Genomic DNA, 12,996 nt, shown 5'->3' with positions numbered 1-12,996 from the left:
CTGTAAGTCGCCTTGGATAAAGGCGTCTGCTAAATAAACAAATACATTTTTAAAAAAAAAAAGTTAGGTCAGATCACACATGTTGTTTTGCGATCCTTCCATTCCATCTTCTTTTCCATACGACTTTCACCTTCAATTTCTCACCATGGTGGAAAGGTTCATCCTCTACTCCAGACTCTCCTGTGCTCTGGCTTACTTCAGCTGGGACTGTCAGTAAAGCAGCCTTTAGGGTTTCTTGTTCATCTTGTGGAAGAGAGTTGGGTTTACATTTCTGCAAAAATAAATGTAAAATATTGTAATTGAACAGAATGAGAGCTCTTTTATTGTCTGGTGTTTGAGTAGCATTTCCTAACAGTCTTGAAAGAAAAGCTTGTACCAGATTGACATTCAGTATAAATGCACTTTGCAATGGGTCAACTTTTGCACTGCTGGATTGTGTATGGATACTGAAACGATGCAAAGCTATTCTAGGGAAAAATTGATGAAAACTGAAAAACAATATTAGTGAAAGTCAAACATATGTTTATTGGTGTGATACAAGAATAGAACTATGTGAAGAAAACAGAGACACATGATCTGGGTCACAGCGGATGGAATCTGTGCCCCAGACAATGGCTGCTTTTTAATAACATCAAACACTCGCCTATAATGACATCATTTGAGACCCTCCCCCACCTAAACCTGTGTACGTGGCCAGACCCCAAGCCTCACAAACATTCATGCATCGCTTATCTCTAGATTCTCCCATCCTCCCATGCAACCAAAACAGAGCAGAACAGAGACCCTTTCAACAAATGGCCATAAATGGTCATATTTGCTGGCTCTGAATTCCATCTAACCCACCTAAACTCTGTGCTCAATATCTCTCCATTGAAAGTACCATACATCCCAAATATTAATATGGACTAATTTTCTTGCACAATGAAAGGCTGCTTTGTTGTCAACAGTCCCCGTTTCTCAAGGACAGAACCTGCAAGTTATTCAAGAATATAAATTATCTATATTTACATACAGGGGCGACTTACAATTGTTACAAGATATCACATTATTTTTACATACAATTACATTTTTTTGTATTATATTTCAATTCTAGGTAGAGCTGTATTATTGAGTGATTTAAGCAGACACTTTTATCCAAAGCGACTTGGAGACTAGGGGGGTGAACTCTGCATCATCAACAACTGCTGCTGCTGCTGCTGAGTCACTTCCAATAGGACCTCGTTTGTTTGACGTCTCATCCGAAGGACGGAGCACAAGGAGGTTCAGTGACTTGCTCAGGGTCACACACACACACAGGGAGTCAGTGGCTGCTGCAGAGTCACTTCCAATAGGAGCTTGTTTGTTTGACGTCTCATCCGAAGGACGGAGCACAAGGAGGTTCAGTGACTTGCTCAGGGTCTCACACACACACAGGGAGTCAGTGGCTGCTGCAGAGTCACTTTCTATAGGAGCTCGTTTGTTTGACGTCTCATCCTGAAGGACGGAGCACAAGGAGGTTCAGTGACTTGCTCAGGGTCACACACACACAGGGAGTCAGTATCAAGACCCCTTTTCTTTAACCCCTGGAACAACAAGCCTCCCAATTACTGTCCACCACATAGCAGTGAAAAAGTAATCTGAAGGACATTCATTTCCACACTGTAAGACATTGAGACACTTTGAAAACCACTAGACTTACAAAATGCAAGCAGGGTAGAAAGCTGTTCTGTTTTATTAGAAGAGAAGGCATGTTATAACAGAGTTCAGCATTAATACATAAATGTTTTTTTTTTTGCTTACAAATTACTATTTTAAAAACCTTCACAGTTATGTAAGAAATAAAACAAATGGAGGTAAAATGGCAATGGATGTAAAATATTCACAGGAAAAAAGAAAATGCATTTTTAGGGATGTTTTTGATCCATCAACCAATAGAGATTGATCATTGATTTCATTTTTGCCAGTCTCGATTTCAACATTATTTAATGGATGAATTGCCCTGGTGCCCCCTTTTTTTTTGGGGGGGGGGGGGGGAATCTGGTCTTGCTTTTTAATAAGGGAATTAGCAGTTATTATTATTATTATTATTTCTTAGCAGACGCCCTTATCCAGGGCGACTTACAATTGTTACAAGATATCACATTATTTTTTACATACAATTCCCCATTTATACAGTTGGGTTTTTACTGGAGCAATCTAGGTAAAGTACCTTGTTCAAGGGTACAGCAGCAGTGTCCCCCACCTGGGATTGAACCACGACCCTCCGGTCAAGAGTTCAGAGCCCTAACCACTACTCCACACTGCTGCCCATATTAAATAAAATATCTAAATTATGTTCATATAGTTTTTTTTCTTTTTTTTTTAAAGATTGTCTCAATCCTAAAATTCTAGGTGATGCAAAACTTTTGACTACATCTTTATCACCCCATGAATCCGCTGTTTTACTGAACAGTGCTAACAGGGGGCACAATAACCAGATCCGTTTTCACATCTAAAGTAAAGAAGACCGGGTAGAGTTTGCCCGAGAAGTTGTCTGATAAAGTGCAGACAAGAGATCTGGTCTCCGTGTTGTAAAAAGAGAGCTGCTTCTTATCATAGTCCAGATACACGCCCACCTTCCTGAGAGCCTGTCTCAATGGTAGAGGGGCTGGAGGATCTGTGAGAGCCAGGAACGGCTCTCCGTCTCTCCCCACGGCCCAGTACCCCTCCCCTGGGCTCCACCTCATCACCCCCTTCCTGTGGATCGACTCCCGGGACACTCCCAAGATCCAGCGGTGGTTCTCCCCCACCTCCACCTCCCAGTAGTGCCTCCCGGAGGTGAATCCCTCTTTCCCCAGCACAGAGCGCCACCAGTCGAATCTCTCGGGATTGTCGGGGAGGTCCTGCTGTTCCACTTCCCATCGGACGCGTTTCCCATCCCCGGAGAGGATGAGGAGAGGGTGGGCTGTGTTGGGATCCAGAGTCACGTCAACTGTGAAGGAGAGGAGAAGGAGGAGGAAGAGGTAGGATTTTAAAATTTCAAACACCTTTTAATAAGCACAGTGTGGGTGCAGATTCTTCATTAGAAATCCTGCGAGGTTAATGGGTTCAGTTAAAGATTTTAGAACAGGGTTTTGGAATAAATAAAGACCAGGAGGGGAAAGGCTAATTTTAGCCCTCCCCCCCTCCCCTCCCCTCCCCCTGGACTAATGGTTCTGTTCGCCAGGTGATTAGAATAGGATAGCAAACGTTTATATAAGATAAAAGAAATCAAATCAAGATGGACTTACCTGCTGAGCTGCAGATACGCTTCCATTCTGAAACATAGAATCACAGAAATCTTGCTTACATTAGCATATCAATCATTTGTCGTGTAATTTTACAAAGAGATAAACCCGAAATATCCCTGTGGAAAATGAAAGGTGCAGTAACAGCGGACTGCCCAGTAGAGGGCATCAGTCCGATACATTATACCTGTGTCTGCTGGTTTTCATTCCAATTGCGTTCTCAATTACTTAATTCAACCCTTATTAATTCTCTTAACTTGACCTTTTTTTATTGTTTTCAGCTTTTAAACATTTGGGAGATTTCAAGTTAAATACAATTTTAGAAGCAACTTGAAAATTGGCTTTTTAGGAGCTGAGAACAATTAAAAAAGTCAAATTCAGCACATTATTAGTTCAATTAAGGGTTTGAGTAAATAATTGAGAGCTCAGTTGGAATGAAAACCAGCAGACACAGGGGGGGTCCCAGGACCAGGGTTGGGAAACCCTGAGTTATAGGACTCGGGACAACAGCTGGGTCTAACCCTAACGTCTGAGGTAATGGAGAAAGAGCTGCGGTGAGTGGACAATATATTATTATTATTATTATTATTATTATTATTATTATTATTATTATTATTATTATTATTATTATTTATTTCTTAGCAGACGCCCTTATCCAGGGCGACTTACAATCGCAAGCAAATACAAATACATTCAAGTGTTACAATACAAGTCATACAATAATTCCAGGTACAGGGTTTAGCCGTCCCAGTGACAGTGAGGGTTAACAAACCAAAGAGTGTTTAGATCTCCGACGAGGTAAGGTTTCTTTGTTTTGTTTGGAGAGTAAAAAGGGTTGACCTGTAAACAATGCCTGGAACTATGTGTGTGTGTGTGTGTGTGTGTGTGTGTGTGTGTACACAGCTACAACACTGTACACAGCCACGCTACCACTCTGTCTATCTATCTATCTATCTGTGTGTGTTTCTATCTTTGTATGTATGTATCGATCTGTCTGTCTGTCTGTCTGTTTATCTGTGTATGTATGCATGTATCTGTGTCTGTCTATCTATCTCTCTGTATGCATGTATCTCTATCTCTCTGTATGCATGTATCTCTATCTCTATCTATCTATCCATCTATCTATCTATCTCTTTATCTCTATGTGTGTATCTATCTGTCCACTGTCCCTGCTGCACCTGTATTTTATTGAAGGTCTAAGCCACTGTAGACAATGCTAATAAAGGCTTGCTGTTTGGGGATGTCACTGTATTTGCACAGCGTCCCACACAGCGTACCTACCTGATTTAGCAATGGGCGTCTCTCCATCTGTGAAAAGAAGACAGCTGGGTTACTGACTGTGAACTCACCGATATGTACAGTCATCTATCTTAAAACATCACTGCACTGTGCTTGTGAGCAAAGCTGGGATTACAATGAAAGCTGCTGAATAATGTTCCCTTGTTAACATATTGAGTTCCACCCCCTCTATATAGAATGAACTCCCTCAGCTTCATAGTCCAATGAAAGCTGCTGAATAATGTTCCCTTGTTAACATATTGAATTCCACCCCCTCTATATAGAATGAACTCCCTCAGCTTCATAGAGTCCAATGAAAGCTGCTGAATAATGTTCCCTTGTTAACATATTGAATTCCACACCCTCTATATAGAATGAACTCCCTCAGCTTCATAGAGTCCAATGAAAGCTGCTGAATAATGTTCCCTTGTTAACATATTGAATTCCACACCCTCTATATAGAATGAACTCCCTCAGCTTCATAGAGTCCAATGAAAGCTGCTGAATAATGTTCCCTTGTTAACATATTGAATTCCACCCCCTCTATATAGAATGAACTCCCTCAGCTTCATAGAGTCCAATGAAAGCTGCTGAATAATGTTCCCTTGTTAACATATTGAATTCCACCCCCTCTATATAGAATGAACTCCCTCAGCTTCATAGAGTCCAGTGAAAGCTGCTGAATAATGTTCCCTTGTTAACATATTGAATTCCACCCCCTCTATATAGAATGAACTCCCTCAGCTTCATAGAGTCCAGTGAAAGCTGCTGAATAATGTTCCCTTGTTAACATATTGAATTCCACCCCCTCTATATAGAATGAACTCCCTCAGCTTCATAGAGTCCAATGAAAGCTGCTGAATAATGTTCCCTTGTTAACATATTGAATTCCACCCCCTCTATATAGAATGAACTCCCTCAGCTTCATAGAGTCCAATGAAAGCTGAATAATGTTCCCTTGTTAACATATTGAATTCCACCCCCTCTATATAGAATGAACTCCCTCAGCTTCATAGAGTCCAGTGAAAGCTGCTGAATAATGTTCCCTTGTTAACATATTGAATTCCACCCCCTCTATATAGAATGAACTCCCTCAGCTTCATAGAGTCCAATGAAAGCTGCTGAATAATGTTCCCTTGTTCACATATTGAATTCCACACCTGTTTGCAGTTTCCTATATACTTAACAGAAGAAAAAAAAACTGACAAACTGAAAAATGCAATGTTTCGAAACCTAACATGAAATATTACTGTATAATATTACTATATATATACTATATATTACTATATATATAATTGCAATTCTAGGTGATACACAACTTTTAGCTGTAGCTGTAGAGCTGGTTTGTAGGATTTTTCAACAGCAGTATTGAATATAATATAATATTCATACCTGGACCGCAGATCAGCTTACAATCTAAAACAGAAACAAAGACGTGATACTCAATGTTACACCAAGTCATGATTGCAATGGTATTTAAATCCATGCAGCAGCCTTTAAAGCTGCAGCAACACAGTCACTCTTCATCAGAGCTTAAAAAAAACCAAACACACATCTTATAAACCAAAACAGTACCTGATTTAGAGACAGGCTTCCCAACATCTGTAAGAAAAAAAAAGATGTTTGATAACTCTGTGTGAAGAGCCAGGTGTTTGATCAGAAACACAGGAACATGCCACTGAGAGTTTATCGTCTTCCGCACATGTATCCACGTCTTTACTTTGTGTGGAGTTCTGTTCACAACTTCGCAAAGACGGCAGTATTTTATTCATCGTATATATTTGAAACTTAGAAGACTTTATCTTGTTCAGAACTGCCAGACCCTCTTTCTCACTCTCGTCTTCCATTGGTTTCCAGTGAGTTCCCTAATTGATTTTAAAGTCGCTGTAATGACTTGTATAAGGCGTGGATTAGGACCATCCTGTCTTCAAGAACGACCGACTCTCTATAGATCAGAAAATGCGGATTTTTTAGTCTTAAATCAGCCGGAGCTTCTACACTGTCGCTCGCCTCGTTTGTGGAACTCGATTCTAGACATTATCAGGCAGGTTGAAACGTCGGATTCTCTTTTGAAAGTCTCAATTGAAATTGTTTTTTTGAATGCGCTTTTCTGTAAACCGGTTATCGCTGGAGCGTATCGTACACTCCTCTGTGTCTCTCTCTCTCTCTGTGTCTCTCTCCCTCTCTCCCCCTCTCCCCGCCCTCTCCCCCCTCTTCTGAGACATCAGAAAATAAATCTCTCTCTGTCCCTCTCTCCTCCCCCCCTCCTCCCCCTCCCCCTCCCCCTCCCCCTCTCTCCCCCTCTCCCCCTCTCCCCCTCTCCCTCTCTCCCCCCCTCTCCCCCTCTCCCCCTCTCCTCCTCTCCTCCTCTCCCCCTCTCTCCCCCTCTCCCCCTCTAGTCAAAAGCTTTGCATTGATTTTAGGATTGAGACATCAGAAAATAAATCTCTCTCTCTCTGTCCCTCTCTCTCTCTGTCCCCCTCTCTCTGTCTCTCTCTGTGTCTCCCTCTCTCCCCTTCCCTCTCTCCCTCTCTCCCTCTCTCCCTCTGTCCCTCTCTCTCTCTGTCCCCCTCTCTCTCTCTGTCTCTCTCTTTGTCCCTCTCTCTCTCCCCCTCTCTCTCTCTCTCTCTCTCATTTTGATCTTTGCATACAGCGCTCTGGGAGGCTGTGGCATGAAGGATGGGTGCTGTATATGTAAATGCATTTGTAATTTGCCCTGCAGTGACATTATAAATACCTACACGTTGGCTCCATTGTATCTGCTGTGATGGTCTCGCTCTCTGGTGGATATAAGGAGCTCTCATTCACTGCAGGAAACAGAGGCCAATGCAATTAGCAATCAAATAAGGAAAAAAATAATAATGATGATGAATAATATCTCAGTAACAACTTCCATTCAGTGTCTCTAATTGCTGTGTGTTTGATAGCAGTTACTGAGTAAGTACATGTTATTATTTGTTTATTTAGCAGACGCCTTTATCCAAGGCGACTCACAGAGACTAGGGTGTGTGAGCTGTGCATCAGCTGCAGAGTCACTTACAACTACGTCTCACCCGAAAGACGGAGCACAAGGAGGTGAAGTGACTTGCTCAGGGTCACACAATGAGTCAGTGGCGGAGGTGGGATTTGGACCTTCCTGGTTGCAAGCCCTTTTCTTTAACCACTGGACCACACAGCCTCCTGTGTGTGTTTACGCATCATTACAGTGTTGTTAACATTGAGATAATGTGTAAGCACACATGTATTTAGTAAATGTCTACTATGTTAATACACAGTAATTACAGACACTATTGTTTTGAGTTCGATATCGCTTTAAAACTCCACTTACCTTTATATTAATTCTGTCTCTGCGTTTCTACAAAATAAATCAATTGCTCATTGATGTCTTACACACGTACTTGGCACTATTCTGCCAATTTAACCCTATTTATACATCCCATAGGATAACAATGCTTAGCCTTATTATTATTATTATTATTATTATTATTATTATTATTATTATTATTATTATTATTATTATTATTTAAACCCAACCTCGCAAGCCAGCATTTTTCTATATGCAGAACACGTGATGCCAGACAGAAACAGAAAAAAGTTTTTGTACAAGAAACGGAATCTAGTTAAATAAAGCAGTTTGTTTCTCATTTTCAAGATGCCTGGGCATTAAAGGGTTAATGACGCTCGCATACCTTTCCACTGGATCAGTAAAGGAGGGACGGCTGCAATACCAAGAGCGATTATCACTGAGGTAGCCACGACCCACCCCGAGATACCTGGGAGAAAACTACCTGGAAAAGAAAAGATCAGTTTTGCATCTGAAGTAAAGTTTGCTAGTGTTCTTTGTGGAAGTCGAAAGCTCTTCGACTTGTTGGGCTGTCGTTGGTCCGACAGAGTCGGGCTGGTTTTGCGTAAAGGTATTTAAAACAGTAAGGCAGACTTTTAAAATAGTCACCCCCCCCCCCCCAATGGATCTCAGAAAAAGACATTCTGTGCACTTCTATGAGGCTGTGTGGTCCAGTGGTTAAAGAAAAGGGCTTGTAACCAGGAGGTCCCCGGTTCAAATCCCACCTCAGCCACTGACTCATTGTGTGACCCTGAGCAAGTCACTTCACCTCCTTGTGCTCCGTCTTTCGGGTGAGACGTAGTTGTAAGTGACTCTGCAGCTGATGCATAGTTCACACACCCGAGTCTCTGTAAGTCGCCTTGGATAAAGGCGTCTGCTAAATAAACAAATAATAATAATAACTTCTACTACAGAGATTGTCAAGTCCAGGTATTTTTTTTTTAGCGTCCATCAGAAATTTTTAAAGATCGTATTTAGTTGTTTCACAGAAAAAAAAAACACATAAATGAAATTTTACTCTGAACACGTTTCTCAGTGTGTGACTGAGAGACGCGAATGGCTTAACAGATATCAATTGAATTCCTAGACCTAGCAAAACGCCGCTCACTGGGTAACTGAAGTTTCGTATCCGGTTCTGGATGTGGCTGTTTAATCCGAACCAGGCAAGAGAACCCTTCGCTCTGCGTCTCCGCTTCAATGTAACTGCGGATCCGGAGGTAGCCCTGTGTGTTCCTCTCCACGGTTGTGCTGGACAGTGATGTCACATCGTTTCCATCCCTGTCTCTCCAGATCACTTCAGGTTCAGGGCTCCACCCCTCTGATCTGCACACCAGCCGGGTCTGCTGTCCTTGTGTAGAGTCCACAGAGATTGAGGGCTGGGTCCCCACAGCTGACAGGGAATAGAGACAGTGAGACACACACAGATAGGCTGTCAGGGAATAGAGACAGTGAGACACACACAGATAGACTGTCAGGGAATAGAGACAGTGAGACACACACAGATAGACTGTCAGGAAATAGAGACAGTGAGACACACACAGATAGACTGTCAGGGAATAGAGACAGTGAGACACACACAGATAGACTGTCAGGGAATAGAGACAGTGAGACACACACAGATAGGCTGTCAGGGAATAGAGACAGTGAGACACACACAGATAGGCTGTCAGGGAATAGAGACAGTGAGACACACACAGATAGACTGTCAGGGAATAGAGATAGGGAGACCCACAGAGATAGACACACCAGCCAGGTCTGCTCTCCTTGTGTAGAGTCCATAGAGATTGAGGGCTGGGTCCCCACAGCTGTCAGGGAATAGAGACAGTGAGACACACACAGATAGACTGTCAGGGAATAGAGACAATGAGACACACACAGATAGTTAGACACACCAGCCACTGCACCCCTAAGCCTCAAGTCCTGACCTCTGATCACGAGTTCCGTCTTTGCCTCGGCGCTCCAGGTTCCGTCAGAGGCGAAGCAGGAATAGACGCCGCTGTCGGACGGCCGGAGATTTTTCAAGATCAAAGAGAGGTTTCCTTTCGCCAGCTCCGATTCGAAGAGGCTGGTCCTCCCGTGATAGCCACTGTCCTGCGTCGCTGTCTGGTCACTCAGATCTTTATATAAATGGACGGGGCTTGCAAAGCTGTTTCTGAACCATCTCACTTCCAGGTGAAGGGTGCTGACTGCTGGGGTTAAGAGGCAGGGCAGGGTGGTCTGTTGTCTGGCTTCAGCGATGATGGGCTGAGCGGCACCAATAACAGTTTCTGGAGAGAATAAAAAAACTTTACAGTACAGCTCTAGCCAAAAGCTTTGCATCATCACCCTATAGAATGAAATGATTTTGCTTCGTGGAGTCGAATGAAACCTGCTGGATAATGTTACGCTGACCTGTTAAATTGCACACCAGCGCTTTGTAGACTTTTTACACGATATCATTTTTGTAGTTTTTCTTTGGTTGCATGATGTTAAATATAAGATGTAGATTATGTTCATATACATTTTTTTTAATGATGTCTCAATCCTTAATTTCTAGGTGATGCAAATCTTTCTGGAATTAGCTGTAGGGTTGCAAGTCAGAATAAACCGTCCACTTCAGATATCTGTGTGAGAATCTATCAAGATTGCAAATATTTCAAACATGTTGAAAATGTATCCGGGTTGGAAAGGGTGGGATTATAAAACTTGTATGCTTGGCGAGTAATGGAGCTTTGAGCTACAATGATATATATTGAATTCAAAACTAAACCGCACAGTACCTTTTAAAAAATACCAAAACAACTAACAATGCTGAAGAGAGAATCATCCACTCTTTAAACAAATATTTGAATCTCTCAAGGAGAATGATCCACCCCTGAAACGTTCACCTGTTTGTAGGAAAGTGGCGCAGCTGGGGACAGGGAGTTTGTTGTTGGGTAACTTCACTCGGACTCCTCGCTCAATAAATATCTTGGCATCCCTGAATAGATAATCATCTCCTCTATAAGAGGCTGAGGATTTCAATGAGCAGCAATCTGTCTCATAAGCTCAGCTGTACCCTTGGTACCGGTACTGTATATCAGCGAGATATTGTTTCAATCTCTCTCAAATTTCAATGCCTGCAGTTTTTCCCACCTCTGTTTGTAGAAGCCGCTGGTAGAAAACTCAAGACAATGAGGAAAATCTGTCCTTGGGATCTTGTCTTCATTCTCATGTAAAACATCACAAGAAATGTTTCTGTTTCCCCGACTTCTGTGAAAAAAGCAGAGACTGAATAGTGACACCCTCTCTTATACATGTCCCACAGTACAAGCACAGCAAAGTGGAATAAAGCATAGGGAAGCATTGTAAAGCACAGATAGGTCTGGTAAAGCATAGGGAAGCATTGTAAAGCACAGAGAGGTCTGGTAAAGCATAGGGAAGCATTGTAAAGCACAGAGAGGTCTGGTAAAGCATAGGGAAGCATTGTAAAGCACAGAGAGGTGTGGTAAAGCATAGAGAAGCATTGTAAAGCACAGAGAGGTGTGCTAAAGCATATAAAAACGGTAAACTAACCCTTATAAACGTTTCCCATAGTAAAAGCACAGCAACGTGTAATAAAGCACAGACATTTTCGAGTTGTATATTTCTTACTGAGTGAAGGAAATACCTGTGCGTAGGGGTCTACTTAAATCGCGGTAAATGTACGTATTTTACACGGGTCGGTTGCGGAATAAAATTAGGATTTCGCGGATCTGTTTAAACATTAAATAAACCGAAGTAGACCGTATTTCAGAACACTGTAAAGCCTAAAAATAGGGGTACTTGGAAATCGATTAGAAACTGCCCCAAAACTCGGTTACCCGAGGGCATCTGGCATACTTTGATAAAAGCAATATATGCAGCACGTTATTTGTTCCATCCAATAACTGATTTTATTAGTACCGAGTTAAACCAAGGTAAAATTGGCTATTCGGGTCTAAAATTTCAACTGCGAAAAAGCGAGCTGCAGGTTGAAGCGAGGTGGCTGTGCTGGATCGTTGTAGTACTGATTTAACTTGCAGACAGGGATACTTTTTGTCTGGGCTGACTTTCCAGTTTGGTTTCTGACAGCTGTTGTTTATTTTACGTTCTGTTCAGCAGCCTCTGTAGTAGCCTTTTGTTTAATGTGTGATTCTGAAGCTAAATAGCGATCGATCGTATTTTCTCCAAAGACACATTAAGATATGCAAAACAGTTACCTGCACGTACAGTTTGGGGAATATTTTGACACGATCAATCACCGAACTATACTCTGCAATGCCACTTTCCTCCTCCTCCCTCTCTCTCTCTCTCTCTCTCTCTCTCTCTCTCTCTCTCTGTAGCAGAAATAACACAATGTGACCCATCTTTAACTTTCCAAATGCGTCACAAACCGGTCCACCAGTCTAAATAATGTTGTCTCCCAGTTAACATATTTGAAAGAAAACTTACTTGCTTTCACTTGGTGCTCCAACGGTTAAAGACAAGGGGTCTTGATACCAGGAGATTCAAATCAACCGGCTCGGCGTGTGTGTGACCCTGAGCAAGTCACTGAACCTCCTTGTGCTCCGTCCTTCGGATGAGACGTCAAACAAACGAGCTCCTATTGGAAGTGACTCTGCAGCAGCAGCAGCAGTTGTTGATGATGCATAATTCACCCCCCTAGTCTCTGGAAGTCGCTTTGGAGAAAAGCGTCTGCTGAATGACTGATTAATAATAATAATAATAATAATAATAATAATAATAATAATAATAATAATAATAATAATAATAATAATAATAATAATAAACATTCACATGCTCTACTCCCTCAGTGCTCCTGATCAGCTCCCTTCTACACGAGTTTAAATTTTAAAAAAAATCAGGAGACTCCAGACAGGGAAAAAAACGGATACATTCCAACACGATAAACTCTATAATCTGGATTCCACTGCTCTGCGTTGTCTTTCATTCTTCCGAATCTCTGTCCCTGTTGGGCGTGGCTCAATAAAACAGGTTTGGTAAGGTTGTAGGAGGGGAAAAATGTGGAGAATGCAACCAGAAGAGGGGAGGAGGGGAGAGAGAAGAGTGGAGGGACGGAGGGAGGGACGGAGTGAGGGAGGGGAAAAAGGGAAGATGTGTTGAGAGAGAAAGAGAGCAGGTTAAGTCTAG

The 12,996-nt window shown here is 42.1% G+C and overlaps 1 protein-coding gene across 2 annotated transcripts; it reads right to left on the bottom strand.

Annotated features, from left to right (window-relative positions):
* Window positions 1–1,554: 1,554 nt before the first annotated feature.
* LOC117962658 (butyrophilin subfamily 1 member A1-like) lies at window positions 1,555–12,473 on the bottom strand. Of its 2 annotated transcripts, XM_059020147.1 has the most exons (11): window positions 12,298–12,471; window positions 10,981–11,097; window positions 9,792–10,133; window positions 8,975–9,256; window positions 8,213–8,311; window positions 7,265–7,330; window positions 6,099–6,125; window positions 5,916–5,939; window positions 4,527–4,553; window positions 3,249–3,275; window positions 1,555–2,950 (listed from the first exon to the last, which is right to left on the bottom strand). In XM_059020147.1, the coding sequence occupies exons 2-11, from the start codon at window positions 11,066–11,068 to the stop codon at window positions 2,421–2,423; spliced, it is 1,512 nt and encodes a 503-aa protein (XP_058876130.1). In that variant the 5' UTR covers window positions 11,069–11,097; window positions 12,298–12,471; the 3' UTR covers window positions 1,555–2,420. The 2 variants fall into 2 exon arrangements, with proteins under 2 accessions (XP_058876130.1, XP_058876131.1); XM_059020148.1 differs by lacking the exon at window positions 8,213–8,311 and having other exon boundaries at window positions 12,298–12,473.
* Window positions 12,474–12,996: the final 523 nt, after the last annotated feature.

Source organism: Acipenser ruthenus, unplaced genomic scaffold (assembly GCF_902713425.1).
Source record: "Acipenser ruthenus unplaced genomic scaffold, fAciRut3.2 maternal haplotype, whole genome shotgun sequence".
In the NCBI taxonomy this organism is placed as follows: domain Eukaryota; kingdom Metazoa; phylum Chordata; class Actinopteri; order Acipenseriformes; family Acipenseridae; genus Acipenser; species Acipenser ruthenus.
The sequence above is the reverse complement of the archived record's forward strand: the minus strand, read 5'-3'. Positions and strand labels throughout refer to the sequence as shown.

Bases quoted from the DNA above. Each gene is read 5' to 3' on its own strand.
- LOC117962658 (XM_059020147.1), bottom strand. From the start codon at position 11,068: ATGTTTTACATGAGAATGAAGACAAGATCCCAAGGACAGATTTTCCTC. The intron at 4,554-5,915 runs GTATGAATATTA...TTCTTTTCACAG, and splicing joins TAAGCTGATCTGCGGTCCAG to ATGGAGAGACGCCCATTGCT. The intron at 3,276-4,526 runs GTAGGTACGCTG...TCTATGTTTCAG, and splicing joins GACGCCCATTGCTAAATCAG to AATGGAAGCGTATCTGCAGC.